This window comes from Vitis vinifera, chromosome 14 (genome assembly GCF_030704535.1).
Source record: "Vitis vinifera cultivar Pinot Noir 40024 chromosome 14, ASM3070453v1".
NCBI classification, from domain to species: Eukaryota; Viridiplantae; Streptophyta; class Magnoliopsida; order Vitales; family Vitaceae; genus Vitis; species Vitis vinifera.
The window spans coordinates 19,512,354-19,538,189 of NC_081818.1; the positions used below are offsets into that span (position 1 = coordinate 19,512,354).

The window sequence follows — 25,836 nt, forward strand, 5'->3', positions numbered from 1 at the left end:
AAGGGAATGAAAAAAAGAACAAGGGAAGTTAGGGTTACGGTGGGAATAAAAAGAGGAAGAAGATGGAAAGTTAGGGTTTTGGAGGATAGTTTTGTCATTTTATATTTATAATTTATTTAATATTTTTTTAAAAGTGGTGAGTGCAAGGAATATTTAGGTGTAAATGTGTAATGTATTTAATATACTTAAAGATTATTATTTTGATATTTTGCCATTCCGTATTTACTATTTTAACCCTCACTTTTATCAAATTTCTTTGAAATTTAAACGGTCTTTTTGTATTTTTGTGTTTTCTCCTCCTACGCATCAGCGAGCTTTGTAGTCACTGCAAGGATCTAAAAAACAAGAGAAAACCCTAATCTCTCTTCCCCAAAAAGGAACTGTGAGGGCAAAGCCTCTCTGGTTAGAGAAAACCCTAAATTCCTTTGATCTTTTGCATGTTGCGACCGACCCTAACTAATCATTGTTTAGCGATTAGTTTGTGCCAGTGGCAGTTCTCTATTCCTGGATTTTTCTATTTGTCTGCATTTTTTTTTTCTCAGCAACCAAACAGAGTTCATCGAGGTTTGTTTCTTGTTTGTGTTCTTCACAGTTGAAGAAGAAGAAGAAAAAAAAAATGATAAAGAGGCGATTCTACAAGATAGAACATGCCGGTGGCAACGATGATGCTTCTGATTCGTCTTCGGACTCTGAAGTAGAAGCGGAAGCAGACGCAGAAGAAGAGGCCTCTGAGGAAGCCTCTGAAAATGATGTTAAAGTCCACAATGAGTCTTCCTCTACCTCTTCTGGTTCGTATTTCTATTATGAGTTGTTGAATATTTGGTGATTTAATGCTTACAAATACTGGGTTGCATCTATTTTTCGTTTTAAATTGGTTTGTGGTGGTAGCTGATTATGATCTTCCTCCATTGTTTGGCGGGTTGGTTCAAGCACAATTGGATTTGATTTTGGAATTTGAAAATCTTGCTCTAAATATTTAGAATGGGTTTTGCTGATTGTTGTTGGAATTCAAAGGGAATTTCAATTTCATTGGCATCCGAATCAAGGAACTTTCACATTACTTTTGGATTATATGGAACCTATTTGGGTTAGGTTTACTTTATCACAAAGTTGAGAATAATTCGGAAATATGACAAACTTTGTGGATATATATATATTTTGAAAATTTAATAACCCAAATAAGGAATATTGCAGTGAGGATTTCACTTTCAAGTTCTGAATTGTAATGCTTCAAATTCAAACTAGATGGGCATCTTAAGGTCGGATGTGATTAATTGAGATGACACTGGTGTTCTTTTGTTGGTACAAGGAGTAAAAGGAAACATGCCGATTCTTTTCTTATCATGTTATCATAAAGCTACACTTTTTCTTGTTTATTGCCTTACCTCTGAGTGAAGTGTCACTTGCACAGGGTTGCCTTTATATTTGGATTACCTATAAACAATCTCTTAGCATTACAAGTCATGTTGAAAGAGAATGCTCCCTTTCATTTAACTTTTGAACATTTTTTTTGCTTTTCTTAATTAAGATATTACTTTTAAAATTCTAACATTGGATACTTTAGCTCAACAAAAAATCTTCTGCCTGTGCACATGTTTATCTAGATGCTACTATAAGTTCTGCTCATTCCATAGTTACTCTTTTCTATTTTTTTATTTTTTTATTCTTTTGAATCTTTTTGTTTCCAGGATATGCGAGCGAAGATAGTTCAGCAAATGAGGTTGGCATTGACTCTTCAGGTAGGACTTGGTTGTATGCTATGCTGTTCTCAACTTGCTGCTATATTGTTGTTTGGGTAAAGGTTTTCTTGGATTTACTGTTTGATATTTGTTCTAGATAATAATACGCCTAATATGATGTTTTATGGCTGGGGTCTTTTATTAAAAGATTTGGTTTAATTTGATGGTGACACTATGTATTTGCTTCTCATTGTGTAACATTTGATATATCATCTGGGTCTTGTGTTGCCAGGATTATACCTTCACTAGTTTGTTGAATCCTATTAATATTGAATTCTTAAATGAGCTTGAAATGATTGTAGTAATGGATGAACTACCTGCTTAGGATTGTGCTTCCACATATAAACATGAATTTTGAGAATAATGATGGTGAATCTTGAAATTTGTTAATAGTGATTTTTGTTTCTCACCCTAAATGGCTAGGATAAGGATTTATTAGGTTCATTGGTAGCAAGATATTGATTATATTCATACCAGATACCTCAAATTGAATTTTTTAGATTATAATCAACAACTTAGATTTTACATTCTGTAGGATTGGTTATTTGCATTAAAGGAAGTGACTTTGATGTTTATCCCATCTTATCAGAATATGCCCTGTTATGGAAGTGGCTGCAGAAATTTGGCGTGAAAGACAGTTTGCATAGGTGTTGTGGGTAAGTAGGGGCTTGGATAGAATAGGACTCTTAACCCAAGGTTGTGCTATTTGGAAAGCTACCTCCATAATTGGACCTACTTTAGAAAGGAAATTCGAATTTAGTTATGAAGGATGATTGCAGAAACAGTGACTGGGTAGTAAGAGAAATGGTAAATCTGAGATAGGATTTGGGAAATATTTGTTTGGTGGAGTTCCTCCTTCCTTTCCTTTTGTGCTGAGAGGGTGTTGGTGCCGGATTGTCAGTGCGGCTTTTAACCTTCATCTGGAATACACTTTTTTTCTACTTTTCAGACCTGTACTGAATGAGAACATATCATTTTTGCCTCCTATCCCAATTATGGTGTAGGAAGGGTATAGCACCCTCCCAACAAGTTTCAAATGAAGATGCATCTTTGGTTTCTGGTGAGGCCCTGATTCAATTTCATGGTTCAGACTGATGCTCAATTTCACTTCCTTGGCAAGACAAGCATCTGAAGGTTATGGTACAAATTACAATAAAAACAGCTAAAGTGTGAAAACAAGCTAATTCAACTTAAATATACACCCAAGAGGGGATTTTTTATTTTTTTATTATTATTGTTTGTGTTTGGGGGTGGGGGTGGTTGGGTGTTAAACCTTTTTTTGGGAAAAAAATGTAAAGAACAAAGGTAAAAGATTGAGAGAAGAAAATGTGAACTCTTTTATGGTGGTTTAGCAAACCGCTTACATTCACTCTCCTCAAGCTCTTAACAAAGTGAGGGTTCTATTAGCTCCAAAGGTTGAACCATAAGCCTTCAATGAGTACACTTGGATTCCAAGGTTCCAATGGACCTTTACAAACACTTGATGCGATTTACCTCACTTGAAAAACTTTTCTCACAAGAACAAATTAGGATGAATTTATGAACTCCAATGCTAGTAGCAAGTAAGGTTGTTAATACAAATGAAAACTGGGAAGGACTTGAAGGTGCACTAGAGAAAATAACAAGTTTTAAATTGAATACACTTGAAAGAGCTTTGAATGAGAGAAGAAAATTGGTTTAGCTATTGAATATAGTGAGTTTCATGTCCATAAATGTTTTTAAACACTTCAATTCATAGTTTCATAGCTTGGGACCCCTAATACCCTAAAAAAGGACTTGATCTGGTGAGCAACAAGTTCGATTGGTTTATTAGTTGTTGTGCATTTAATGCACTGACATGTGATTGTTGGGGTTCAGACCCTCAACCTGTTGAACATAGGTTACTAGAAAAGATAGAGTATGCAAAGTGCACCTTGACTGGTTAAGCCCAATTAGTTGTATTATAAAGTGCATGAAAGACCTCTGTTTGAGGCCTAGCCTCTCTCTATTAGGTTTTATAGAATGGGCGGGCTTTTCTTTTTAAAAGTGGTTTTTGTAGTTACTATAGCTAGTTTTTGTTTCTCACTTGTGTACTTTTAGTATACTGTTTTTTCCACTTTAGTTTGACATCCTTTTTGTTAGATAGTGTACAGTTATTTCAGTTATTTACTTTTCCTTTTCTTTCCTTATTGTATTGTGGGTCCCACTAACATGTATATATATACCTAAGTCCAATGTGTATTATTAACAGTTTTTCAATAACAAAAATTAGGGATTCTCCCTTTTCTCTCTTTTCACATGGTATCAGAGCTTAGGGAGAAAAAAAAACCTAATTATTTCCAGTTTATCTGTGAATCAATTCTAGGAAACCTTTCAGTGACCGTGTTTCATTCCGGTCACCTTTCCCATCTCCTAAAGCTTTTCGATCAACCGTATCGCCGTTAGAAAACCCTCACCGTCGGCGACTTTTTCGGCGACTTTTTCCGACGACGTCCTTTTTCGACACTGACCATACCATTAGGTGCGTAAGGAGGAGATCTTCAAGTTTTGTCAAAGCATCGGAGAGAGATTCTCATCCACGCGCTAGCCACGCGCGTTTCTTCTCCGGCGGCCTGAACCTCACGCGCCAGCTCGTGAGGGCGCGTGGAGCACTTTCCGGCCACGCGCTTCCACCTTCAGCCTTGCTTGACGCCTTTTAGCCACCCTCCATCTATGCTTGCCCCTTTCGAGCCCTGCAAGTGCATTTTTTGGGGGTTTTTTTTTATCTCCGCCGGCCCTCTAAATAGCCTTTCCGGAGACCTCCGATGACTTCCTCTCCACCCCGAGCCCTGCACGTGTCTTAGGAAGTGTTCTTCTACCCTTCCAGTAGTGCCACATTTGTTTTTCTTTACTATTTGGTCTCTCACAGCCGCGGATCCTCAGTTTTTCTTCTTTCAGCCGCGATCTGAAGCCGTATTAGGGCTCTCTTCGATCCAAACATATTTCGTTCTCCAGATAAGTAGATATGGCTACTAAAAGTTCCATTTTTTCCCCTGTCATATCTAGATCTTCTATGATTACTTCGGAGAAATTGGTTGGCAGTGAAAATTATTTGTCCTGGTTTGTCTTTGTGGAGCTTTGGTTTATGGGTCAAGGTTATGAGGATCACTTTGTTACTCAAGAGGCGGATATCCCTGTGGTTGACAGAGTACAATGGAGGAAGATAGATGTACAGTTATGTAGTGTGTTATGACAATCAGTTGATCATAAGATTCTGCTTCATCTTCGGGCCTACAAAACATGCTTTAAATTTTAGAATGAGGCGAAAGGGCTATACATGAATGATATCCAACGTCTTTATAAGGTGACTTCTTCTATTGTCAATGTCAGATAACAAGACATGGATTTATCTACTTATATTGGTCAGATTGCCTCTCTTAAGGAGGAATTCTTGACCGTGATGCCTCTTACTACTGATGTTGGGAATCAACGAACACAGATTGACAAGTTCTTCATGGTTCTTACGCATATTGGCCTCCGTCCAGATCTTGAGACCGTCCGCGATCAGATTCTTGGCAGTTCCTTTGTTCTATCCTTGGATGATGTGTTTGCGCCTCCTCTGTATCTCCTCCACTCAAACTTTGCCATCTGATAACACTTCAGATTCTTCTGTGTTAGTTTCTCAAACTAACTTTCGAGGAGGATGCAGTGGTAACCGAGGTAGAGGCCAACATCCTCATTGCACCTATTGCAATAAGCTTGGCCATACTCGTGATCGGTGTTATCAGTTACATGGGCAGCCTCCCCGCACTGCCCACGTGGCCCAGTCATCTGATCCTCAGCCGCCTTAGCCTCCTAGTTCCTCCACATCTCAGGGTATTTCCCTCACTGACAGTTAGTATGATGACTATCTTCGCTATCAGGCCACCAAGTCAGCTTCTGTTGCTTCTGTTGCCCAGACTGGTAATGCTTCTGCTTGTCTTACCCACACATCTTCTATTGGACCTTGGATTCTAGATTTCGGCGCTTCTGATCACATATCTGATAATAAGGATTTTCTCTCTTCTATTACTACTACCTCTGCCTTACCTACTATTACTTTAGCTAATGGTTCCCAAACTATGGTTAAAGGTTTTGGTTTAGCTCAACCTCTCCTGTCACGACCCAAATTCCGGGCGACCCAAAATTTGGCCCGTGACCCCAGGTCAAAGGTTTGACCTTAAGGGTTTCTCCTATTCCACGTTGGCAGTCAACTAAAACACTCTGAATTTTTTTTTTCACATATAAGTCCCACTAGGTTCTCACCAATTAACAATATTTCAAACCTTACTCAAACACATTAAGATTTAATAAATATCATTGTATTCCAAAATAAAATTTCATAAAAATCCCCTTAATCAAATTAAGGTCTTATTACATTATCCATAATTCACTTATTACAAGGTCTCAATACCACAAACACAATAAAAAAAAATAAAACACGTTCCTCTAAACCGTTCCAAGGGCATCCTGAAGTCCTCCCTGTCCCACTTGTGGATCCTCAGGAGTGATATCTGCATCTAAAAATATATAAAAAAGAAGGGGTGAACATTTCCACATTGCTTAGTAGGGTGCCTAACACCCAAAGGGTTAATGGGGGATTACTATGTTTCAATAACCCAAACACAACAGTTTACCAATATAAATCAAGTCACACAATTTAACATATAACATTATACTCAATACCACAACATCCAATCATTAAATGAATGCATATGAACGTGTGACACACAGTCATACAATGCACTATCGTTCTCGGGCTTTCACCGAAGGATACGCTTCCGCACCCAAATATACTCCCCATTTGGAGTCTTCCTGAGGTAAACTTTTGGGTCTTTCACCCTAGGGATCTCTCTCCCTTTTTAATTCGCCTCACACAGGCTTTCACTTTTCATCACTATTTTATTTTATTCCATTTCATACACTTCTCACAATTTTTTTTTTTTTTCATACAACCATGATGCAAATGAATGCCACAAATTCCAAAATTCCTCAATAGTTTCTACAATTCCAATAATTTCAACATTCTCAATAACTCAATAAAATAAAATTTTCACATTTAAAATTCCCGAAAATATACCAACAAATATTCAGAAATTCACACATCAACATACTTGAATTTATATCACAATTTCAAAAATTTTCAATACTTCTAATAATTCATAATATTTGGAAATAACTAATTTTCCACAATAAAATTACCGCAATTATTCCAATCAGTTTTCAAAAATTCATAAATCACTAGATTTGAAATCTTGCCCTAATTCCGGAATTTTCCTACATTTTTAACAATTTTTAACAACCTAAAATAATTATTTATCAATTACAAAGAATTCCGAAAATTACAAAAAATCCAGAAAAAATGTCAAATCATTCCAGAAAATTCACACAACATCACAATTACCTATTTAACTCATAAGTATCAGATTTATAATTTTTTTTCAATGAAAAATACATTAAATTTGAGTTTTAGGGTTAGTTTTCCCCTACCACAAATCTGAGAATTTGGTTGTTAAAAACGAAATCAGCCACCGTAGACTTGTTCCTCTAGTCGAATAGAGCACTTCCTCCGAATTTGAGCCGAAATGGAGGTCGTTTGGCCGTCCAAACGGCCGGTCAAAGATCCGGCGAGTAACTTAATTTCTGCATAGTAGCCCCTCTCTCTCTCTCTCTCTCCTCGCGTGCTGCCAGTTTTCCAATTCTCGTCATTTTCCCTTTTTTTTTAATAGCCCACTTTTGTATTCCTACCACTACCAGCCACTAAAGCCCAAAACCAAGGCCCAAAGATTTTATTTCCATCCATACTTACAGGCCACTCCCAAAAAGCCCATTTGCATAAAGAAAAATTTATTTTTTTTATTTTTACTTTTCTTTTGTTTATTCTAATTGTTTTATTTGATTTCCAATTCTTTTTTTTTAACACACAAATTTATTTATTAACACCAATCTAAAACTAATTTTTCTCAATTTTATTATTCATCAATTTAATTTAATTTTTGTTAATTAATTTTTAATTAATTCATTTTTTTTTTTCGTTTTTGTTTTTCGTTTTCGGAAATTTTCAATTTCTAAAATCTTAAAAAATTTTCTACCCTAAGGCTGACATGACATAAAATTTCAACTCGTCTATTTGACCGACACAATAAAATGAAATTCACCAATCCGAAATTGACACGTGTTCTCCAAACACTTTTCTTTTTGACTTTTCAACCATCACACAAAATAAGACTTTTCAAACTAAAAATGCTAACGTCTCATAAAATACTCGGTCATTACATCCTACCCCCCTAAAAGAAATTTCGTCCCTAAATTTAAACTAGCTTACACAAAATGAGATGACACTTTAAGGTAAGCTAGTTTAAATTTCGGGACGAAATTTCTTTTAGGGGGGTAGGATGTAATGACCAGGTATTTTATGACACGTTAGCATTTTTAGTTTGAAAAGTCTTATTTTGTGTGATGGTTGAAAAGTCAAAAAGAAAAGTGTTTGGAGAACACGTGTCAATTTCGGATTGGTGAATTTCATTTTATTGTGTCGGTCAAATAGACGAGTTGAAATTTTATGGCATGTCAGCCTTAGGGTAGAAAATTTCTTAAGATTTTAGAAATTGAAAATTTTCGGAAACGAAAAACGAAAAACGAAAAAAAAAAAGAATTAATTAAGAAAAATTAATTAGAATTAATTAACAAAAATTAAATTAAATTGATGAATAATAAAATTGAGAAAAATTAGTTTTAGATTGGTGTTAATAAATAAATTTGTGTGTTAAAAAAAAAGAAAAAAAAGAATTGGAAATCAAATAAAACAATTAGAATAAACAAAAGAAAAGTAAAAATAAAAGAAATAAATTTTTCTTTATGCAAATGGGCTTTTTGGGAGTGGCCCGTAAGTATGGATGAGAATAAAATCTTTGGGCCTTGGTTTTGGGCTTTAGTGGTTGGTAGTGGTAGGAATACAAAAGTGGGCTGTTAAAAAAAAAGGGAAAATGAGGAGAATTGGAAAACTGGCAGCACGCGGGGAGAGGGAGAGAGAGAGAGAGGGGCTACTGTGCAGAAATTAGGTCACTCGTCGGATCTTTGACCGGCCGTTTGGACGGCCAAACGACCTCCATTTCGGCCAAAATTGGAGGAAGTGCTCTATTCGACTAGAGGAACAAGTTTATAGTGGCTGATTTCGTTTTTAACGACCAAATTCTCAGATTTGTGGTAGGGGAAAACTAATCGTAAAACTCAAATTTAATGTATTTTTCATTGGAAAAAAAATTATAAATCTGATAATTATGAGTTAAGTAGGTAATTATGATGTTGTGTGAATTTTCTGGAATGATTTGACATTTTTTCTGGATTTTTTGTAATTTTCGGAATTCTTTGTAATTGATAAATAATTATTTTAGGTTGTTAAAAATTGTTAGAAATGTAGGAAAATTCCGGAATTAGGGCAAGATTTCAAATCTAGTGATTTATGAATTTTTGAAAACTGATTGGAATAATTGCGGTAATTTTATTGTGGAAAATTAGTTATTTCCAAATATTAGGAATTATTAGAAGTATTGAAATTTTTTGAAATTGTGATATAAATTCAAGTATGTTGATGTGTGAATTTCTGAATATTTGTTGGTATATTTTCGGGAATTTTAAATGTGAAAATTTTATTTTATTGAGTTATTGAGAATGTTGAAATTATTGGAATTGTAGAAACTATTGAGAAATTTTGGAATTTGTGGTATTCATTTGCATCATGGTTGTATGAAAAAAAAAAAAAAATTTTGTGAAAAGTGTATGAAATGGAAAAAAATAAAATAGTGATGAAAAGTGAAAGCTCGTGTGAGGCGAATTAAGAAGGGAGAGAGATCCCTAGGGTGAAAGACCCAAAAGTTTACCTCGGAAAGACTCCAAATGGGGAGTATATTTGGGTGCGGACGCGTATCCTTCGGTGAAAGCCCGAGAACGATAGTGCATTGTATGACTGTGTGTCACATGTTCATATGCATTCATTTAATGATTGGATGTTGTGGGATTGAGTATAATGTTATATGTTAAATTGTGTGACTTGATTTATATTGGTAAACTGTTGTGTTTGGGTTATTGAAATATAGTAATCCCCCATTAACCCTTTGGGTGTTAGGCACCCTACTGAGCAATGTGGAAATGCTCACCCCTTCTTTTTTTATATATTTTTAGATGTAGATATCACTCCTGAGGATCCACAGGTGGGACAGGGAGGACTTCAGGATGCCCTTGGAGCGGTTTAGTGGAATGTGTTTTATTTTTTTTATTATGTTTGTGGTATTGAGACCTTGTAATAAGTGAATTATGGATAATGTAATAAGACCTTAATTTGATTAAGGGGATTTTTATGAAATCTTATTTTGGAATGCAATGATGTTTATTAAATCTTAATGTGTTTGAGTAAGGTTTGAAATATTGTTAGTTGGTGAGAACCTAGTGGGACTTATATGTGAAAAAAAAAAAATTCAGAGTGTTTTAGTTGACTGCCAACGTGGAATAGGAGAAACCCTTAGGGTCAAACCTTTGACTTGGGGTCACGGGCCAAATTTTGGGTCGCCCGGAATTTGGGTCGTGACATCTCCCTTCCTTACCTCTCCATTTTGTCCTTTATGCCCCTGAGTGTTCTTTTAATCTTATTTCCATCAGCAAAATAACTCGTACTCTTAACTGTTCTATCACTTTTTTTGATAAATTTGTGACTTTGCAGGACCGGAGTACGGGGAAGACGATTGGCATAGGACGTGAGTCTCAAGGCCTCTATCACCTTACCTCGCCTTCAACTCCTGTAGTTTGCATTTCCACTGATGCTCCCCTCTTCATCCACAGTCGCCTAAGCCACCCTAGTCTATCCAAGTTCCAGAAAATTGTCCCTCATTTTTCATCTTTGTCGTCGCTTGCGTGTGAGTCCTATCAGCTTGGGAAACATACTCGTGTCTCGTTCCCAAAGCGTTTGAATAATCGGGCAAAGTCTCCTTTTGAACTTGTCCACACTGATGTTTGGGGTCCTTGTCGGGCAGCGTCTACTTTAGGATTTCAGTATTTTGTCACTTTCATTTATCACTATTCTTGACGTACTTGGTTATTTTTAATATAAAATCAAGCTGAGTTATTCTCTATTTTCCAGAAATTTTATGCTGAAATCCAAACCTAGTCCAATATTTCTATTCATGTGTTACGTAGTGACAATGTCAGGGAATATTTTTCTGCATCATTTACTTCATTTATATCCCAACATGGGATCCTTCATCAGTCTTCTTGTGCTCATACTCCTCAACAAAATGGGATAGCTGAACGTAAGAATCGACATCTTGTTGAGACAACTCGTACTCTCTTTCTCCATAGTGATGTTCCTTTTTGTTTTTGGGGGGACGCTGTTCTTACAGCATGTTATTTGATTAATCGTATGCCCTCATCTGTGTTACACGATCAGATTCCTCATTCCCTTCTTTTCCCTGACCAACCACTTTATTTCCTTCCTTCTTGTGTTTTTGGTTGTACTTGCTTTGTTCATATTCTCACTCCTGGACAGGACAAACTTTCTGCCAAAGCCACAAAATGCATCTTCTTGGGATATTCCAGACTTTAAAAAGGTTATCGTTGTTATTCCTCTGAGACTCATTGCTACTTTCTCTCCGCTCATGTCATTTTCTTTGAGAACTCATCATTCTTCTCCACCTCTGAGTCTCTTCCTGTTTCTGAAGTCTTACCCCTTCCCATTATCTCCCCACCTGATGCAGTGCCTTCTCGCCCACTTCAGGTTTATTATCGCCGTCATCGTGTCGCTGTTCCTCCTTCTTTGGTCAAGGTACCTGTTGACTCACTTCCTATCCCCTCGGCTTCTCTTGCCCCGGCTCTGCCTCCTTTTGCTGACTTACCCATTGCTCTTCGGAAAGGTAATCGATCTACTCGTAATCCTCATCCCATTTACAATTTTTTGAGTTACCATCGATTATCTTCACCCTATTCTACATTTGTTTCTGCTATATCTTCTGTCTCTCTTCCCAAGAGCACCCCTGAGGCTCTTTCCCATCCAGGCTGGCGACAGGCAATGGTAGATGAAATGACTGCTTTATACTCCAATGGCACTTGGGATCTTGTTGTTTTATCCTCTGGTAAATCTACAATTGGTTGTCGTTGGGTCTACACAGTTAAGGTTGGCCCTAATGGTCAAGTTGATCGCCTTAAGGCCCGCTTTGTTGCTAAAGGCTATACTCAAGTTTATGGTTCTGATTATGGTAACACTTTCTCTCCTGTTGCCAAGATAGCTTCTGTTCGTCTATTGCTCTCCATGGCTACTATGCATTCTTGACCTTTTTATCAGTTAGATATTAAAAATGTTTTCCTTCATGAGGATCTTGTTGAGGAAGTTTATATGGAGCAGTCACCTGGTTTTGTTGCTCAGGGGGAGTTTGGTTTAGTGTGCAGGTTACGCCGTTCTCTATATGGTTTGAAACAATCTCCTCGAGCATGGTTTAGCCTTTTTAGTTCTGTTATTTTATTAACAGTTTTTCAATAACAAAAATTAGGGATTCTCCCTTTTCTCTCTTTTCACACTTTTTGTAGTCATTAATATTCATACTCTTATGGTTTAGCCGTTTTAGTTCTGTTATTTTATTAACAGTTTTTCAATAACAAAAATTAGGGATTCTCTCTTTTCACACTTTTTATAGTCATTAATATTCATACTCTTATTTGCCTATCCAAAAAAAAAGGGCTTGATCTAGCGAGTAACCAATTCGATCAGTTTACTAGCTGTTGTGCATTTAATGCGCTGACATGTGATTGTTGGGGTTCAGACCCTCAACCTGTTGAACATATGTTACTGGAAAAGAGAGAGTGCGCAAAGTGGACCTTGACTGGTTGAGCCCAACTGGTTGTACTGTAAAGTGCATAAAAGACCTCTGTTTGAGGCCTAGAACATAACCTCTGGCAACTTGTGTTCAACTTCACAAAATCCTTGAGAGTAAGTTTAGAAAGAATTAGATTTAAGGTTTTACTAAAATCATGTAATCATCCAATTTTTTTAATGCAATGCAATCTTTTTAGGTTCAAGAGAAGGATGATTTTGAAACTTCAAGTGCATTAAAAGTTTTAGACTCAAGTGCATCGACAAGTGACAGTCTTATAACAAGTCCTAGGTGACTCAAGTCTTCAAGGTATTGATCTTCTTTCATGATTGCTTGTGCTTTCTTTAAATTTTCAAAGGTGAACCTGAGATGATTAACTTGATTTGAACTGTTAGTGACCTTAACCTTGTTTGCTAATGATCAAAACCCCATTAGAAGAACCTTTGGGCTAACATAAAGCAATAGCACTCTCTTGTCATTGTCAGAATGAGTCAGGATGGAACCTGAAATTAAGAGGGGGAATAAATTCTCAGTGTGCACAGTATTGATGATGATGAAAATTTTCTAGATGGATTGCTATTTTTTTCCTTCTATTTGACAATTTCTCCCAATATTTTTATGATGATGGTGGATGTTAGAATTTATGAGAGTTCTCAATTTCTTCAAATTATTTCCTTTTCTATAATTCATGTTTATTATGGATTGTTATGTACATCTTTATGCTGTTCTAATTAGTGGGATATTGAAGAATTACCCTATTTGAGATACTCGCAACAATAAAAATAAGACTTGTACTTAATTCTTGTTCTTATTTTTGGTGTAATTCTTATTATTATTGTTTTGATTAATAATGCATTGGAGAGAGAGAACTCTTTTTTACACATTAGTCTGTTAACATCCCCCCCTTCTGAATTGCCTGAAAAATTTGCTTGTGATTCAAATTTGCGATACCACTTTACGCATGGCAATATGGGTTTATATTTTGTCTGCTCTCTGTTGTAAACATCTTAAGATGTTGACTGCTTATGGAATATAAGTATCATGATTCCATTTATTTGCTAAAATGCAAGTAATTTGTCTTCAAAATTCACTTTGCTCATTCTGGAAAATGTACTGTCTGGTTTCTTAACAACATAATGGCATGACCAGGTTTACTGTTAAATGAAGAAGATGCTGAAACTGGAAATGACATACAAAACCTTACTGACAGGCAATTATCTGGTTCACATAGTGCTAAAATATCTGAGGAGTCAGATATAATTGCTGAAAAGGATTCACTTCCGGCTGATGTTGCTGGTCACATCTTGAAATGCAAATCAGTTTTCAGGTGCAGGCTTTGCCCAAGGATTGTCTGTTTGACTGAGGAGAGTTTGAGAGCTCATCTAAAATCCAAAGTAAGACACTGTTTGTTTGAATGAGGTTGTTCTCAGTAATAGTTACTTCATTATTGTGATGCTGATATAATGGTATTGAATGTTTCTGGTGCATGAATCTCCAGAACACTAAATCAGTTGATTAAATATTTCCCATCAATCTCCAAAAAAGTTCATAAATTATTTAAACAAAAAAAAGGGAGAAAGAAATCAAGGTCTTAAGACTAATTTAATATTCCAAACCAGGTACTGAAGTCCTAATGTCCATGAGAACTTCCATTTATTTATTTATTTATTTTAACTTATCCAATCATAGCCGATTAACCATTCCATTTCATTTGGAGAACTGTATCTACCATCGAGTAGTTGTAGTTTTGCACGCATAAATTTATATTTCTGTCAGATAAGTAGAGCAATGTGATTTTTTCTGTTCAAAAGTTTACTTCATGGTGTAATTAATTAACAAAGTAATACATCGAAACTTCAGTTTTTTCCACTTATTGAATTAGCTCTATTTTGCATGGTTGAACTTGTAATCTAATTCAGTTAGCTTGTCATGTTTAATGTTGGAGTTCAAAAACCGAACTATTCTAACTGGAAAGAGTAATCCCTCCCCTTTTTTGGCCTTGTATACATTGTGCATACTTTAGGCGTGTTTTAGGTGCTTTTAATACAATTGCTTTTACCTATCAAGAAAAAAAAAAAAAAAACTGGGAAGAGTAGTTTGCTAAATATCTTTAATGCAAATGTTGTATCTGCTCTTTTGTTTTCCTTTTCTCTTTGGGTTGGAGCAAGTAGTGTTTATAAATCATTTGGCAATGCAGTATCATCTTGTGTATGCAAGTTCAGTCTATGATGCTCCCTTAATAAAATGATCATAGAAGTAGAACAATCCCAGTCCCCAATCATTGTGCCCTTTGCATTGCGTAACTTGAATGCACAATTGTAGCAAATAGAGTTACATACTCTGTTGTGATCTTTTTCTCCTTTAGTACTTGACCAAGCAATCACTTCTTTTATTACTATAGAGACATGCTCGTTCTGAGAAATTACTGAATGATGGGAGGCTGAAGGTCATGCTCAACAGTGATGGGGAAGAGGAACAACAAGAGACCCCTGCAGAGATGCATGCTCGAATTGTCGCTCTTGCTCAGGTTGGTTCATTCTCAATTGAAATACACTGCCAAAATGAATAAGTGGACTTGAAGGACTCATGTGAGTAGTTGGTGGAACTAATTCAAGTGTGATGATCTTTCAGCCTAATCAAAAGATGAAAAACAAAGGGAGGCAAAGGCAAAGGAAGAGATTGAGAAGGAAGGTAAAATAAATTCGAAACTCAGTGATATATGTAGATGGATGTATCAATGATTAGAAAGTTACGTAGGCCATTGAAATTTTTTAATCCAAACTGCAGAAGGTTGGAGATGATTCAGACACGGGGAAAGCAAGACAAGGGAAACAGAGTCCAGCTAAGAAAAGGCGTAAAAATGAAAACTGAAGAATATAATAATCTTGTTCTTTGCCGCGCAGCAACAGAATTAACAAAGAAATAGCTGATCCATTTCTGCAAAGCCAAGAATGTCTGGTATCTCTTTTTGGCCGTTTGAAGTTTTTATGCGTGATGACATGTGTGGAAAGAGACTGAAGTTGTTTTCCTTTTTCCCTGGGGTGGAATTGTAACCTTGTCTGTGGTGTCCGGAGAATATCTAATTCCAGAAATTTTGTTTTTCTAAAAAACCAAGGGCATCAAATGCTGTGTTTGAAAGTTTACAGTATTGACATATTTGGAGAGTTGGTCTCGGGCAGAAGATGCCTATCATGGGCAATTATGATTCTTCTGGCTCATCAGCAACTATAAGCACTAGCCAGTCCTATCCTCTCTTTTGAAGTCCTGACCATCTTTGACAACAGCTGCTAGGCCTGCCAATTCACAAAAGTTAATATAATATTGCAGACCAAATTGGATTTCATTGTTAAATCACAAAATGTTTATTATCTTATATCATAATATTTGAATATTTTCTTTTTAGACATGAGTTTATATGGAAAGTTAATGACCCAATAAGATCAACATCGTGAGATATAAATGGAAAAAATTATTATTGGAATTTTCGAGTAAATTATAAAAGATTTCCTAATATTTTTTGGTGTCTTAGTCCAGTCATCATTATTATTTTTTGGAAACAATATAAATCTTAAAGGATAAATAATGCATTACTCACAACCCCGTGTCATGTGCATGAATTTTTATGTAACCAAACAAAAATCAGGATTATTATTTTTTGATTAGATTGATTGCGGTATCGAAACATATTTTCAAAAAAAGACTAATTAAGATGTAAATTAAGAATTTATGTGAATTAATTTTGAAATTTGGCGTGCCGTGATGTTTGAAGAAAAAGGTTTCCATAGCTTGCGTTGCGTGCTCCACCACTGAGACCAATGGCAAATTGGTTACTCCAGGCTGCTCACTTCTCTCCAACAAATTGAGTCATTCTATTTGCTTGTGCATCTCCGATTCTCCCCTATATATCCAAATCACCCCCAACCGATTCACTCACTGCTCACTTCCAATGGCCGACTCCGATTGCAAAACCCACGATTCCCAAGCCCTTGTAGATGGCAACCTCCTCGCCGCTAAATCTTTCGCGGCCGCAGGCATCACCCACATGTTTGGCGTTGTCGGCATTCCGGTCACCTCATTCGCCAACCGCGCCGTGTCTATGGGCATCCGCTTCCTCGCTTTCCACAACGAGCAATCGGCGGGCTACGCTGCCTCCGCCTACGGCTACCTTACCGGCAAGCCCGGCCTCCTTCTCACCGTCTCCGGCCCCGGCTGCGTCCACGGCCTCGCCGGGCTCTCCAACGCCGCCGTCAACGCTTGGCCTATGGTGTTGATTTCTGGCTCCTGCGACCAGGCCGACTTCGGTCGCGGCGACTTCCAGGAGCTCGATCAGGTGGCCGTCGTTAGGCCTTTCTCCAAGTTCTCTGCAAAAGCCACTGATATTTCCCAAATACCTAACTGCGTTTTTAAAGTCCTGGATCAAGCTCTTTCGGGTCGGCCTGGTGGTTGTTACTTGGATCTTCCAACGGATGTTCTCCACCAAACTGTTTCTCAATCCGAGGCCGAGACTCTGTTGGCTGCTGCTGAAAAATCTAGGGCAAAGCCACAATTTCCATCTGTCGAGAGTTCACTGATCGAGAAGGCAGTTTCTCTTCTCAGACACGCCGAAAGGCCTCTCATTGTGTTCGGAAAGGGGGCGGCGTTTGCGCGTGCTGAGAATTCGATAAAAAAGCTGGTGGAGAGCACTGGGATTCCGTTTTTGCCAACTCCAATGGGGAAGGGATTGTTGCCGGATGCGCACGAGCTCGCGGCTACGGCAGCGCGGTCGCTTGCTATTGGTAAATGCGACGTTGCGCTTGTAGTTGGTGCGCGGCTGAACTGGTTGTTGCACTTTGGGGAGCCTCCTAAGTGGTCTAAGGATGTGAAATTTATTTTGGTTGATGTGTGTGAGGAAGAAATTCAGTTGAGGAAACCATGTTTGGGTTTGGCTGGGGATGCAAAGCAGGTGTTGGATATGATCAGTTTGGAGATTAAGGACGACCCCTTTTGTTTGGGGAAGTCTCATCCATGGGTTGAGGCCATTTCAAAGAAGGCTAGGGATAATGTGTCCAGGATGGAGGCTCAGTTGGCGAAGGATGTTGTGCCTTTTAATTTTCTTACGCCCATGAGGATTATCAGAGATGCAATCCTGGGAGTGGGTAGCCCTGCTCCAATATTGGTTTCAGAAGGGGCGAATACCATGGATGTTGGGAGGTCAGTGTTGATTCAGACGGAGCCGAGGACCAGGTTGGATGCAGGGACTTGGGGGACGATGGGGGTTGGTTTAGGTTACTGCATTGCTGCTGCTGTAGCTTCACCTGATCGCCTTGTGGTTGCAGTTGAAGGTGACTCTGGATTCGGTTTCAGTGCCATGGAAGTTGAGGTATGGACCCTTTCGTGTGAAAATACTTCTATTTATTTATTTAGATATTTTCATCACTGCACAGTGATGGATGACTCTTACCATGTTTTGTTGCAATTATTCATGAACAAGCATAGTGTAAAGCTCACATTGGCAGTTCTGCTTGTGAGGGATTCTTACTGTTATGGTTTTCTTGTTGAAACACCTGTCTGATTTGATTTCGTCTGGGAAATTTGCTTCTCTAGTCTATAAGTAGGCCAGCGAGTTCTTCTTACCATTTTCCCCTGATCTCAAGCCCGTATTGTTTTTCCATCTCTGGAAATTCTAGTGACAACAGATTTCTCAAAGGGATGCATTTAATCCCTTCAAGCAGTAAGTAAAACCCTTAGACCCAGGAGAAAGCAACTCTGATACTAGATTGTTGCTTAAAGCTCCAAATGATTATACATCTTAATTTGATGTTAAGGATGAAGTTACTATCTTTTTATGATACATGTACTATGATGTTATATAATATTTATGATACATATGCTATGATATTATATACATGTTATATGTGACCTTATTATTATTTTACATTTATTCATTACACTTTTTTATTTTATTTGCTTTATTTTTTATTTTAAAATTGTCTAATAAAATATTCTAATATACATATAATTAATCAACTAAATTATTTTAATATGAAATATATTCATGATTTCTAATATATAGAGATATTGTATATTTATATTGATATTTCTTTTATATTTACAATATTTATATTCTTTTAATATTGTAGCTCACACATGGTCTTTTGTATGCTTTTATTCCCTTCTTCATTTTCAATTTTTTAGAAAACAGTTTTCACGTTTCTTAAGAAAATTTTGAAAACACCAAACTATTGTTTTTACTTTTTCCATTTTTTGAACTCAGTTTTCTAGAAAATGAAAATAAAAAAACACAGACCAGATATACTTGATTTCCATTTTCTTTGAAAATGAAAACAGAAGAAAATTTAAATACATAGGGCCCAAGGTTTTTGCTTTTCCTCATATTTATTATTATTATTTTTAAAACATAAACAGATTTATTAGCTAGTATAGACACAAATGGAGGTTGATGTAGAACAGTAGTGGTAATTTCAGAATTATAAACATGAATAACATTGTAGGTCATTGGAATATTTAACAAGTTTATTTCTTTCTTTCTCTGTTGGAAGTTAAATAGGTAAAACACAGGTTTTGTCTATATGCTTTTTTTGAGTGGTGAATTATTGTTTTTGTTTTTCTTCCTGTTATTTTTATTTATTTGTTTTTTACTAGGCAAAGGGAAAAGAGATGGGAGTAGCATATATTATAATAGCAAGTCGTGTGCAGGCTTCCATATAAACATTTAATATGATCACTTTCAGAATTAGTTGAATAGAGTGATAGCTTCTAATATGCTACTTCAGTTTTTTTGGTGTCTCTAGGTTAGAATTGTTAGTAGGAAAAAAAAAAAAAATTGAAATCTGTACATAAGGGTAGAGATGTTAAAGGGAAGGTTTCACATATAGATGGTGGGGATTTAGAGTTGGAAAGTTTGATGTGTACATGTTTTACTACTTAATTAAGGTTAGCATTTTTACTCAAATATGAAAGATTTTTGCACCTATTTTAGTTCGCATGTGGCTCTCTTTGATAAATCTGACTATTTGTTTTAAAATTTTATTGTTCTTGGGTGCTTTTTTCTGTCATTTCTTCTTTGTGAAGTAGATAACATTTTGTCAAACTCTCTTAAAGTTTGATTTTTTTCTTTTTGTTTATTGTTTTTCCTTTAGGGTTTTTTTTTTTTAATTTGTTTGAATGGTTCTATTTTAGTAAATAACATACATTTCAAAATTATTAATGCTCTGTTTGGCTTTGCTTATTTCTTTAGTATATTGCTTTTTTGAAAGTAGTTAACATGGTGTATGCTATTCCCAAACTTTGGCAGACATTGGTGCGCTACCAGTTGCCAGTGGTGGTGATTGTTTTTAACAATGGTGGTGTATATGGTGGTGATCGGAGAAACCCTGAAGAGGTTACAGGGCCTTACAAAGATGATCCAGCACCCACTTCTTTTGTTCCAGGTGCAGCATATCATGTTCTAATTGAAGCCTTTGGAGGCAAGGGCTATCTTGTTGGGACACCTGATGAACTAAAGTCTGCCCTTGCTGAATCTTTTTCTTCAAGGAAACCAGCTGTGATAAATGTTACAATTGATCCTTATGCTGGTGCAGAGAGTGGGAGGATGCAACACAAAAACTGAGGTAGGCTTTTTTGGTGCTTCATAGGTAGTAGTTGGTCTGTACAACAGCGAATGAATAATAATGTACTATAATTTATTTTTTTGTTTAATCCAGAGTTGTTAGTTACAGATAGCATGAAATACACGAATATCACATCTTAGTGCTATCTGAGGCAGTCTCTCATCTTAGTCTTTCTGAGGTAGTCACAGAGACGTCGAATAACATGAAATAAATGCGGGGAATTGAAGGGGAGTGAGACATCATGTTTGTCTATCCTGTCATAGATGCTGCAGCAGGTAGATACATGATTGTAATGGACTCTATATTCAAGTTTTCAATTTATCATTTCTTTGTTGTGATCAAAATTGCATGTTACAGTGATAATGATTGAAGAAGTGTTGCTTCAATTTTCCTTGTTTTGATTTGGTAACTGAAGATAATGTGCCTGCTTTGCACCAATACATTACACCTAGTCCTACTGGCATTTGGGGCATTTTTAAGCCATCCTCATTCTGAGATATGGCAAGTTTATAGGCCAAATTGATGGATGAGAAAGACTGTCAACAGCTCAACCCTACTTGAGATTATTGGAGGGAGGTGGTTGTGCGAATTTTACACAAATTTTGTGGTGCTTACTACTAAATTGTTTGAAATTATTGTTATTTTTTCTCTTTGAAGGAATTGTTATGGGCATTCTGGTAGGATTGGAAGGAATAAATAATACCACCCTGCTATTCCAAAAAAAGGAAAAAAAAAATTATAATTATTGAAAAATGTGTTTTGGTATCCTATTTTGGAAGAAAATAGAGAATAAAACCCTTTTAAATAATTCAAATTTAATGTAAATGTTAATGTCATAGAATGCTCCTAATAGAATCCAATTTGACTAGATGTTAGACATAAGCAAGTGTAGAATATAAAACATGGGATAAATAAAGTGGGGGAAACAAATGATTCTAGGAAGGGTTATTCCTTCCAAATCTTCCACACAAAGAAAGAAAATTTTTTCACATCCCTTTATTGTGTCAAAATAATAATGACCATTTTTTTGTGTCAAAATAATAAGGAAGGATCCTCGACACTCTTGGTCAATTAGAAATAATACCTATTCAAGTCAAAATAATATTAATATCATTTAAATATGTTGAGACTATCTTTGAAAATTATTTTTTTTTTCCAAAAGTATATAAAATCTTAATTCTAAAGTTTGGATTTGACTGGATTTTTCTTCTACATATATTTTTTTTTCCAAAAGGGGTGTAACATAACACACTTTCCCTTATAATTCTTCACTCCATTTGTATTATAACTGAAGATTCAGAAAGAAAAAGTAGTGTTTTGAATCTTGTGTGTGTGTGTTGCACACAATTGTATGTGGTTTCTACAATTGAAATTCAGTTTGTAGCTATACCAAATATCATATCTGAGTCCATTCCACCAGAACATCAGAAGAAATAATGAGGCACTCAAATTGGGAAACACCACCTACCCTACCAATTAATTTCCCTTTGTAATGTGCTCACCATTGTTAGTTGTTTCAATTTGGGAAGCTACTGTAACATTGTAGTTTAGTTCTCAGACAGATGGGAGGAGTCCATTGGTAACTTGGTGAGGTTCTCCATTGAGCCAAGCCAGGCAAACGTCCTTCTAGCTTCAATGTTTGTAGTGACGGAGGTGAGAAGGATTCTGAGGGGAAAAGTGAGTCAGCAAACCAAAACAAGCTCTTGAAGTTGGAGCGGATCCTCTCCACCCTAAGGGAGAAGGTGAGAGCCCAGTCATCTTCATGATCGAGGCATATAGATCACTGACATAATCATCTGAGAAACACCTGATTCGTAGTGATCTTAGTTGTGTCAAGTTGCCTTATTCCTTGGAAATGCTACCACCTGTATATATGCCTTCTGGAGTCGAGGTTTTTTGAGTCTTGAGATGCCTTCAGGAACTGTAACCTCACCCCCATTAATTGACCTGAACAATCTTCATGTGTCTTAGTTGTATAAGATTCAAAGTCAAATAACGTTTCTATGGTTTCCTGGGCTTTGTCCCCCATCAAGTACCCCGGTTTTTCTTGTATTAGACCTCCAGCCACCGAACTAATCATTCTTTTGCTATAGTACGGTCCTCAGTGAAGGTACATCAATAGAGCAAACAGATTTTATCATCGTCAGGAAAATTTATATAATTTAATGTTGGAGAGGCATGGACAATTTCCTCACCTTCCTCCAAATGAAACTTCGATCTGCTGTCCTGTTTTGTCATTTCAAACGTGGTTGGAACCTTCCATGCATGATGTTCATGATGCCTGAATTGATATTCTCCAGCTCACTCCCAAATTTGGCGATCATCTCTTTCTGATCCTGCTGATTTCGGCCATACACCTGAGCTATGAAATCATCGACATAGCAATCTGCTTCACAAATGCTTCTCTTCAACCCCCTCACCCAACTATTCTAACGTCTTTGCCATAAGATTCTGTCCGCATCTGCCACAAACCTTCCAACTTCATCGAGTTTGCTTATGATTGATACTATTTGATCTTTCACATCCAAAAGAATTTCAATATCTTGTGCTAGAGTAGAATTCAGCTTCCACTGGAATGATGCTGCCAAATCAGAAAGAGGTTACAAGATTATTGCTTGTGGAACCCTTCAAGGTCTGTGTTTTTTTTCTTTCCCTTCCTCAGAGAATTCAACTCAAAATTCACTCTTGTATATTTTCCATGAGAAACTGTTTTCCAAAGCTTCATCGAGGTTCAATCAATTTGGGTTTACTAGTCCAAAGAATTGAACTCGAGGGATGTGTTTGATCTTATAGTTATCCCTACGTCCATTGGGACTCAACCTCCCAGCAAGTACCATACAAACACAATCCGTTTTGACTCAATATGAAGCCACTATTTTATGAAGTGTTTGTGTTTGTAATCTGTCGAGGAATTGCTGTGATCTGTCTTGTTCAAATGGTTTATAAAACCATGATCAGTTGCTTTCAGGGGTGTGGCAACTGGTGTGCAGCAATGCTTCTTGGAGTGCTGGATGCCTATCTTGAGTGTGTTTGGATTCTTAGAAGCATTTCTAGTCTTTTTTAATACTTGAAAAATAAATTTTTTTAAGTGTTAAAAATGTTAGAAGTGTTTTCTAAAATCACTACCACAGTCTTTTAGTTAAAAGAAGAATAAGCTAAAAAAAACTGTAATTTCTTTGCATCTACAGATTATTGAGTACGGAATCATGGACTTGGAATTGAAGGTCTCCCTTATCAAAATCAAGTTGCAGAAGAATTTTCCAAAACTAGTTAAGATAAGCATACACAATTTAGATTTATTTTCAAGAGTTCCTTGAAGAAAATTTTCCATGAGATTGAATCCTGAACATCATTCTAACTTGATAATAACTTATAAAATTTGTCATTGGGGAGGCTTTCTCCTCCAAAATTCCCCCGAAGAACTCATATGCCCAAGATATTTAAGTAGTGGAATGTGTTTGATCTTATAGTTCTTTGGACCTCCATTGGACCTCAATCTCCGAATAAGATCCTCGTGCACATTCCACAAATCCAATATTTGGAGTGTGGTTGCATGTTGCAGTCCTTCAGGCAGAACCATCAGTTTCGTGCAGTTGAAAAAACATAGTTGTTTTAAGGAAGGCAGTGCCCCCTCTTCAATCTCTGTCCATTCCACCAGAACAGTAGAATCAATTTTCAGGAACTCCAATTTTGGGAATCCTCCAGCTCTGAAGAACTCTCTTTCCATGCGCTTCCCTTTGTAAGCATGCTTCAATAGAAGATATTTCAGATTGGGAAGGAACTGCAAAATCGTAGTTGGGTTCTCAGAAAGATGAGAGAAGCACATATATAACTTGGTGAGGTTCTCCATTGAGCCAAGCCAAACAGGCATCTTGATTAAATGCCCGGTTAGCGTAAGTTTTTGAAGTAATGGTGGAGGTGAGAAGGATTCTAAGCAGGGGAAAAGCGAATTCTCGTACTGAAGTGAGCTGCTGGAGTTGTGTGAGACCCTCTCCCCCTCCACAGTAAGAGAAGGCATATAGCTCACCTGCATGATCCTCTGATACACTTCTCACTTCGAGTGATCTGAGTTGTGTCATGTTGCCTAACTCCTTGGCAATGCCACCACCCGCGTATATACCTTCTAGAGTCTGGAGGTTTCTGAGTCTTGAGATACCTCGTGGAACTCTAACCTCACCAGCATTCCTAGGCCGAAACATCTTCAGGTGCCTCTGTTGTGCAAGATTCAAAACTCCATTTGACAGCTCAAATTCATTCCCAGACCAGGAGATATCCATGGTTTGTAGGTTCCCAAGATTGCTGATGCTCTCAGGAAGCTCATTTATTTTGGACTGCCTCACACTCAAATGCCTTAGGTTCACCAATTTCCCTACTACGTCAGGCAAGCTCTTGAGTTGTGTCTTTTCTAAGCCCAATACTCGCACACGTTTTGCATTGTACAACACAGTTTCCAAACAATCTGAGCTGGCCTCTGAAAGGCCTTCCTTTTCAGAAACAAACAGTGAATGTACGAGACTGTTCATGTTTGTGATGGTGTTTTCTGCGTCATGAATTGATACATGACGAGCTGTTGGAGGTATAATGGAATCTGAATTTGCAGTGGAAATAAGAAAATCTTCTGCATTCATCATACTCAGAGATAACTCATAGTATGGACTCGGAACTTTAAAACAATCCCAATCATGTTCATTTCTTCAAGCATTCCCAGGTTGATCAATTTTTCTATATTTTCCTGGGCTTTTTCCTCCATCAGTTCAGGTTTTTCTTGTATGAAACCTGCCGCTACCAGAACTTGAACTAATGCACCTTTTGTTCGTCCATACCTCCCAAGAAAGGCACAGTAAAATAGCAAAGAGAGTTTAAGGTCATAGGGTAGATTTATGTAATTTAACATGCAAGAGGCAAGAGCAGTTTCCTTATCTTCATCAAAAACAAAGTTTGATCTGACAAACCGATGAATCTCTTCTAACATCAGGGAGGCCTCAAGTCTAGGTCTTCTGTTCAAGATTTCTGAGACTCTTGAGTTGATGTTCTGGAGTTCATTTCCAAACTTGGCAATAGAGTCTTCCCGGTCCTTCTCAGTTTGCCCAAACACCTTAATTACGAAATCATCAACAAAATCCTCTGCTTCACAGAGCATTCCCCTCAACTCACTCGCCCATGTTGGATGATAACTGTCTCTTCCCAAGATCCTGTCCACATCTCCCGTAAAGCTTCCAACCGCATCAAGTTTGTTAATGAGCGACTCAATTTGATCCTTGACACCCAAAAGAATTTCATTCTCTTGCAGGAGCATAGAGTTGAGCCTCCATTGGAATAATGTCACAACAGAAGCAGCCATGATATGAGCGGGCAACGGACAACCAAAAAGAAGGTGTTGAGGTCTCCCTCTTCTACGAATTCTGAAACTGCTTCTGAGAAAGAGGAGGTCACAAGATCAATTACTTGGGTTGCTGCTCTCTTGTATGTATTCAGTTTGTATTTCTTTGTCAATTCAATTCCCAACTATGTTGAGTTGGATTGAAAAGAAAGTATGAACCACCAACTTGCCTGGTGTGAGTAAAGCTGGCCTAAATCTCAACTTTTTCACATAAAAAAAAACATTTTTTGATTCAAATTTGAATGAAATTAGTA

General features: G+C 37.0%; 3 protein-coding genes across 3 annotated transcripts; 2 read left to right on the plus strand and 1 right to left on the minus strand.

Annotated features, from left to right (window-relative positions):
• The first annotated feature begins 287 nt into the window (after positions 1 to 287).
• LOC100266821 (uncharacterized) lies at positions 288 to 15,791 on the plus strand. Its single transcript, XM_002267212.4, has 7 exons — positions 288 to 402; positions 593 to 788; positions 1,689 to 1,739; positions 13,742 to 13,986; positions 14,994 to 15,119; positions 15,224 to 15,283; positions 15,380 to 15,791. Exons 2-7 carry the CDS (start codon positions 617 to 619, stop codon positions 15,461 to 15,463), a joined length of 738 nt encoding a protein of 245 aa, XP_002267248.1. The 5' UTR covers positions 288 to 402; positions 593 to 616; the 3' UTR covers positions 15,464 to 15,791.
• Positions 15,792 to 16,136: 345 nt separating this feature from the next.
• LOC100232933 (2-hydroxyacyl-CoA lyase) lies at positions 16,137 to 20,588 on the plus strand. Its single transcript, XM_002265968.5, has 3 exons — positions 16,137 to 17,951; positions 19,887 to 20,202; positions 20,296 to 20,588. Exons 1-2 carry the CDS (start codon positions 16,539 to 16,541, stop codon positions 20,199 to 20,201), a joined length of 1,728 nt encoding a protein of 575 aa, XP_002266004.1. The 5' UTR covers positions 16,137 to 16,538; the 3' UTR covers position 20,202; positions 20,296 to 20,588.
• A 2,996-nt stretch (positions 20,589 to 23,584) lies between these two features.
• Positions 23,585 to 25,543, minus strand: LOC100852913 (disease resistance protein RPM1). Its single transcript, XM_010662179.1, has 3 exons — positions 24,979 to 25,543; positions 24,036 to 24,790; positions 23,585 to 23,983 (listed from the first exon to the last, which is right to left on the minus strand). Exons 1-3 carry the CDS (start codon positions 25,541 to 25,543, stop codon positions 23,585 to 23,587), a joined length of 1,719 nt encoding a protein of 572 aa, XP_010660481.1.
• Positions 25,544 to 25,836: the final 293 nt, after the last annotated feature.